The sequence below is a fragment of the Argiope bruennichi genome, chromosome 10 (genome assembly GCF_947563725.1).
Source record: "Argiope bruennichi chromosome 10, qqArgBrue1.1, whole genome shotgun sequence".
NCBI classification, from domain to species: domain Eukaryota; kingdom Metazoa; phylum Arthropoda; class Arachnida; order Araneae; family Araneidae; genus Argiope; species Argiope bruennichi.
The window spans coordinates 92,468,830-92,476,137 of record NC_079160.1 but is presented as its reverse complement, the minus strand read 5'-3'; the positions used below and the strand labels follow the sequence as shown (position 1 = coordinate 92,476,137).

Sequence of the window (7,308 nt, the reverse complement as noted above, 5' to 3'; positions counted from 1 at the left end):
CATACACATATGCGTAATAAGTCAGAATTCAATGGCTGAAATAAAGGAAACTTAATACGTGACCTTTTAGCTACAATTCTTGTTTTATGTTGAATTCTGACTTCAAAAGGTCAGAGAAAAGTCATCCGAAATACAAATTCAACTTTCGGATATTCGCGTATTAACGATATGCCAAAAATTGATAACCAAAAAAAAAAAGAAGAAGAAGAAGAAAATCACTCAATACATTAAGTAAAAATCAACTATCAATATTTCGTAAACATTATTCGATAGTACACTGCAAGGCATTCATAGCCTTAGCTAAGTCCACAATTTTTGTGGGGGCATAATACCTTTATTAGAGAAAATGTGAGAAGAATTTGGAAAAACCATTCCCATATTTTTTTTTATTTGCAATGAAATTTTTTTCTCAAGAATGTATATATATATACCTTGTTTGTATTCTGATATCTTGAACAAAAAATCGTGTCGAGAATGATTTAAAAGAAGATACAGAGGAAAATCGGTTCTGAATTATTCAGTGTGATTATTCGGTTAAAATAAAATTATCTGCAAAAATAAACTATCAGAGAAAAGTAATACAGAGTGTTGCAAAAGAGAAATACATGCAACCTTAACTACAAAAAAGTGCATGGAATCAACCCTATAAAAACAATTTTATAAAAATATTAATTTAGACAAAGCATATAATATTTATAAGATTCATAATGACTATTCTGTGACTTAATAATTCCATAAAACTAATTTTGCCATGGTGTAATGAATCAGCTTCTTCCTGGGTGACCACTGTGACATTCCTTTTTCCCACACTCGATAATGTACATTCCGGGCCATTCTTCATCAACGAAACTCCCACAGTGTTAAGTGCCTCCAGATTGCCAAATGGAAGACCCTCCTTTTAAGTACGGTCATCTGGCCATTTAGTGCTAATCCAGATAAGGAACCACACGTGCGTTTCCCAGGCAAATAAATCGTGTCTTCGAAAGGCGACAGTGTCAAACACTCCAGATGTCCTGCATTTTTCCCATGGTGGAGGGTGAATCATCAATGGACATTTTCCCACGGGCGACCAGAGACGATTCAGGTTGTTCTGAACGGTGATTGGGTAACAGGGAGTCTGAGAGGAAAATAAAAGGTGAGATTTTTCGGAAGAAGAAGGAGAGAAGCTACGTGTGAATCAGGGAGAGGAGCTTCGTGTGAACCAAGGAGGAGAAGCTTCGTGTGAATCGGACTTCTGCGTAGAATTCCACCCGAAGAAAATTCGGTGGATTCCGAGAGCTACCCCCGGAGTAGCCTAAGACGCCAACAGCCTGTTCGCTGTTCTTGTAAAGTTGTTTCCTTCGAAATAGTTCGAGGAACTATTCTTGTGTAATTTTCTTGTTGTAAATAGCATCATTCATTTAACCTAGATTAGAAAGAGTTGTTTTTATGTAATAAAGCTGTAAATAAAAAAATTTGATCATATCGCTACCTGTTTTTGGATCGAGACTTTACAGCTTTAATATTTGGTGGCAGCGGTGTTGATAGAACTTTGCGCGGTAAGCTATCATTAGCTAACTGGACTTGCGTTTCAGACTCAGAGATTTCTAGTCTGAGAAAACTTACAATATCTAGGTTAAAGTTACTTTTTAAAAAGTTGCGTGGTAATTGCCAACTTCAAGATCGACGAGTGGAACTCAAAGCGAGGAAGAATCGCTGAGCTGCAAGAGCGTACTGACCCAAGTTAGAAAGGAATTCTCCAGCCGCAAGTTCGACGAGTGGACTCAACTTCGATTGGAATTCCCTCTACCTCCAACCTGGTATCAACCAACCGACGAAGTGTTCCGAGTCTCCTGCACACCGGTGAGTGCTTCCTAACTTTCCTTTCTCTAGAGGCAGTAAATTTATTATAAAAGTAACTGTCGATCACTGAAGTAAAATTTGAAATTTCAGTGTAGCATTTTAGAATTGGCTATTAAAGCAATTCAGTAAAGAAATTTTTAATTAGTTGGGACTAATTGTAAAGATTAAAATTTTGGTGTACAAGTTCTGTTAATAAGTTATAGAAGTAATGTTAAATTGTAGATGCTAATTAACTTGTAAATGCTAAATGTAACCACAGGTTTCAGTGGCTGAACCAAATGCATTCGATGAATGATAACTTTGACTTTTATCGAATGTGTATTAGATGAAAAATTGTGTGACAGTTTGCAGTAATTAGTTGAATAGAAATCTGCTGATTTCAGTAAATTATTCAAAACTGGTGAAATATTTAATAGAATTTATTTTGTGTATTGTATAAATCAACTGTGTTTTATGTGTAGTGTTGATACATAAAGGAGTTCCTTGTGTTTAAAATCAGTTGAGTTTTGTGTAGCTTAAATTTTTTTTTTGAGAGTAAGATAGCTAATCAGTTTGTAAGTAGAATTAAATTAAGAAATGGCTTTCTTAAACAGAGCGTTGAAAATAGATTTATTTTCCCTGACGGAAGAATTAGGGATCGAGACTGACCCTTCAAATAAAGTAGTAGATCTGATCAGGAAAATTAAAGAGTTCCCAGATATTGACTTAGACTTCGTAAAAGATAGATATGAAGTTATAGTGGAAGAACGAAAAACAGAGAAAGAGCGCGGCGTAGAGGCAGAATTACAAGCTGAAAGGCAGCGCGAACGGGAATTTGAGTTGGAGCGTTTAAGAATATCTAATTCCTCGGAAATTAATAGCTCACATTCAAGCCGAAATGAAAATTCTAGACCGCGAGGAGATATTAAGCATTTAATGCCTAAGTTTGATAGTAACCAAACTGATATGTCAATTTATCTGACATTACTAGAGAGGCAATTAAAAACCGCCGAGATTGACGAGGCTGAATGGGTCTCTCAACTACTGTCATTATTGCCGTTAGATTTGGCTCACATCATAGCGAAAGAACCGGAAGACAAAGCTCAGGATTACGAGCATATTAAACAAGTTTTGCTGGAACGATTTAAGATAAAAACTGAGACATATAGGCAGCGTTTCGTGAGCCATCAGAAAAAACCGAACGCATTGTGGAAGGAATTAATTTTTGATCTGGAACATTTCTTAGATGGTTGGCTTTCGGGATCGGGTGTAACGGATTTTACCGGGCTAAAGAAATTGTTAATCACCGACCAGATAAAAAAACGCGTCCCGAGCCAGATAAGAGACCATTTTCTAGACGTATGGTCGGAGTTCGTAGATCCTTTTGTTCTAGCCGAGAAACTAGACCACTACGAATCGGTGCGGACGAAATCCAACTTTGTAAAATTCCCCGAAAGAAAAATGGTTGAGAGAAACAGACCGTTTTCGCCTAAGGAAGAAGAGAAGTATAAAGCGACGGAAAGAATGGCAAACGCTAAACCCAATGAAAATAAATCGTGGAGGAATTTAGCCCCACAAAGGAATTGGAGGGGAGACAATTTTGATCAGCGGAAACAATTACAATGTTATGAATGCCTGTCTACGACGCATTTAAGGCCAAACTGCCCTCAATTAAAAAAGAATCAACCGACAGAGCAGATAAATCACGTAGGAAGCGCGCACGAAAATGAATTATTTGCTCCCTATATAAGTGAAGGATCCGTTAACGGATCGGAAATTAAAATTCTCCGGGATTCAGGCGCCAGCGTAGATATCGTAACACGAAATTACGTCAGTAATGCAGATTTTACCGGTGAGGTAATTTGGGTGAAACAACCATTGGACTTAGATTTGAGGTGTTTGCCTCTGGCACGTGTAAGGCTCAATAGCCCAGAGTTCGGGGAGGTCGTCACAAAGGCCGCTATTGTTGATTCATCTCTCGATCAAGGAATTTACCTTCTTAGTAACGCCACGGCCGAGTTACTTAACAAACGTATCAGTATTGCCACTGTGAATGCTGTCACTACTCGTTCACAAAAGAAGGGGGAAAACGCGAAAGGGGATGGAAAAGCAAGGAGAATAGGAAGCGGGACAGGAGGGAAGAATGAGATAGAACCTGAAATGCAACTGACAGAAGAATCGTTACCACCCATTGAGATAGGGGAAGGAGCTGAAGATTTATTCACTCCGTTCAAGATAACTCAAGAAGAATTTTCAAAGGCTCAAATGGACTGCGGAACCTTGGAAGAATGTAGGGAACGCGTTAACAAAGGACATGAGGGATTTAAAAAGGAAAAGGGATTGTTTTTTAGGGTAACAAAAGATCATTTAGGAAACCCGAGATCTCAATTAATTGTGCCGAAAAAATTCAGACCGGCAATATTAGAGATGTGCCACGAGTCGACGTCGGCACATCTGGGGGTAACTAAAACGAAAGATAGGGCCCTAAAATATTATTTTTGGCCAAATTGTGTAAAGGATATCGAGAATTACGTTCGCTCGTGTGATCCTTGTCAACGAATCGGTAAACCAAGGGAGAAGACAAAGGCCCCTCTCAAATTAGTTCCCGTTATATCGGAAATTTTTAGCAAATTAAATATTGATTGCGTAGGACCATTACCCATTAGTGAGAAAAACAATCGATATTTGTTAACGGCGATGTGTATGTCTTCAAAATATCCGGATGCAATCCCTATAGAAGACCTTACGTCAATCACAGTGATAAATGCTATGTTAAACGTTTTTAGTAGAATGGGGTTCCCCCGTGAGATACAGTGTGATTGGGGTACGTCGTTCACTAGCTATTTAACCACAGAATTTTTTGATAAGTTCGGAATAAAAGTCACTCATTCATCTGTGCGGCATCCCCAGACAAACCCGGTAGAGCGTTTCCACAAAACCATTAAGCGACTTCTAAAGGTACTATGTTTAGAGTCCGGGAAGGATTGGGAGAAAAATCTTCCCGCAACTCTGTTAGCTTTGAGAACGGTTACTCACGAGAGCACAGGATTTAGCCCCGCTGAGTTGGTTCACGGAAAAAACCTAAGGACTCCAGAAGTGCTGTTATACGAGCACTGGGTAGCACCGAAAGAAAACGAAACGGCGGTAGCCAAATACATGTACGACTTAATAAACCGCATGAGACGTTGTCAGGATATAGCAGTAACCAGGATGTTGGAGACGCGAGATAAGAGAAAATTATGGTATGACAAAAATGCTGTCCATCGCCAATATAAATCCGGTGATCAAGTGTTGGTGCTCGCAGCATCTATGCCGAATAAACTATCAGTACAGTGGATAGGGCCAGGCAAAATTCAATCTCAATTGTCGGAAACGAACTATATAGTGAAAATGACAGGAAAGGAGGCCAAGCCCCAAATTTTTCACGTTAATCTGTTGAAACCTTACCATAAAAGATTGGCGGAGGTGAATCTAGTGTTCCACGAGGAAAAAGTGAATGTGGAGACGGAAAATGATTTAGAGATCGCATACCCGACGGGAGACGTAAACGCGTACGATTTCGAGGAAATATCTCGAAGTAGCAACTTAGAAGAGAGGTTAACGACGGAGCAGATTGGGGAACTCAAAGAGTTGTTACATAAACATAAAACAGTTTTTTCAAATAAGCCGGGAAAAACCCATCTAGTTGAGCACGATATAGAACTGATCAGTAATCAGCCGGTTCGGTCGAAGCCATATCGCACATCACAACGCCAAGCCGAAATTTTGAAATCGGAAATAAAGCAGATGTTAGATCTGAAAATAATTGAAATGGGACAATCAGACTATACATCACCAATGCTGTTAGTAGAGGCACCGGGAAAGGCCCCAAGACCTTGTATTGATTACCGAAAATTAAATAGTGTAATTAAAACTGAGTACTTCCCCTTGCCCAATTTAGAAGAGCGAGTAGAAAGAGTTTCCGCCGCAAAATTTATTACGGTACTAGATCTAGCGAAGGGCTACTGGCAAATTCCAATGACGAAGAACGCAAGTCGGTTAGCAGCGTTCGTAACTAATTTCGGGACGTATCTCCCTCTAAGAATGCCATTTGGATTGGTGAATGCGCCATATTTTTTTAGTAAGATGATGGCTGAGATATTAGGGAATTGTGAGAAGTATGCAGTACCTTACTTAGACGATATTGCGATCTATTCCGAAACATGGGAAGAACACTTGAAACATGTTGACGAGGTTCTTAAAAGAATAGGAGCGGCAAATCTAACCGTGAAACCATCAAAATGTCAGCTAGCACAGAGCCGGACGAAATATTTAGGACATATGGTAGGAGATGGCGTTCGAACACCAGCCGAAGCAAAAATCAAAGCAGTGATAGATTTTCCTACCCCCAAAACAAAAACTCAGATACGAGCTTTCCTTGGGCTAGCGGGTTATTACGCACACTATGTGGAAAAATTTTCTGTCATAGCCACACCTTTAACCAATGCATTGAAAGGTAGGATGACGAAAGAGCAGATTAGATGGACGCCCGAATGCGAACAAGCATTCCAAGAATTAAAAATGAGTTTGACAAAAAAACCCGTCTTGCATGCCCCTGATTATACAAAAAAATTTATAGTCCAAACTGATGCGTCGGATGTAGGGATGGGAGTTGTAATGTCTCAATTAGATTCCGAAGGCAAGGAACATCCTATTTTATATCTAAGTAAGAAATTTTCAGACGCGGAAAAGAAATATAGCACGACTGAAAAAGAGTGTGCTAGTATAGTATACGCCATAAAGAAGCTTAAATTTTACTTGGATGGCCAGCACTTCACTATTGTCACGGACCACAATCCGTTAGTTTGGCTAAAAACCAATGCGGGTAACAACCCTAGATTGATGAGATGGTCATTGGCTTTACAACCATACAACTATACTGTCACACATAAACCGGGCAGTAAGCACCAGAATGCTGATGGTTTGAGCCGCTGTAACCTTTAAAAAAAGGAAAATCTAGTGATAAATTTTAATGTGTAAACGGTATTTTAATGTGTAAATAGTGTTTTAATGTAAATTGTTTTTTAAAATGTATTTGTATTGTATGATTGCCTCTAAGAAGGGATAGTTGGTTCCACGACCCAGTAGTGACTTTCGTCCAAGACTGGACAAAAGTCCCCTTTCAAAGGGGGGGGGAGAGTTGTAATGAATCAGCTTCTTCCTGGGTGACCACTGTGACATTCCTTTTTCCCACACTCGATAATGTACATTCCGGGCCATTCTTCATCAACGAAACTCCCACAGTGTTAAGTGCCTCCAGATTGCCAAATGGAAGACCCTCCTTTTAAGTACGGTCATCTGGCCATTTAGTGCTAATCCAGATAAGGAACCACACGTGCGTTTCCCAGGCAAATAAATCGTGTCTTCGAAAGGCGACAGTGTCAAACACTCCAGATGTCCTGCATTTTTCCCATGGTGGAGGGTGAATCATCAATGGACATTTTCCCA

At 39.5% G+C, this 7,308-nt stretch overlaps 1 protein-coding gene across 1 annotated transcript; it reads left to right on the top strand.

Moving 5' to 3' along the window:
* Positions 1-2,787: 2,787 nt before the first annotated feature.
* On the top strand, positions 2,788-6,804 carry LOC129987653 (uncharacterized). The gene is made up of 2 exons (XM_056095611.1): positions 2,788-3,528; positions 3,679-6,804. Exons 1-2 carry the CDS (start codon positions 2,788-2,790, stop codon positions 6,802-6,804), a joined length of 3,867 nt encoding a protein of 1,288 aa, XP_055951586.1.
* Positions 6,805-7,308: the final 504 nt, after the last annotated feature.

Bases quoted from the DNA above. Each gene is read 5' to 3' on its own strand.
- LOC129987653 (XM_056095611.1), top strand. From the start codon at position 2,788: ATGTCAATTTATCTGACATTACTAGAGAGGCAATTAAAAACCGCCGAG. The intron at 3,529-3,678 runs GTAGGAAGCGCG...TTTACCGGTGAG, and splicing joins CGACAGAGCAGATAAATCAC to GTAATTTGGGTGAAACAACC.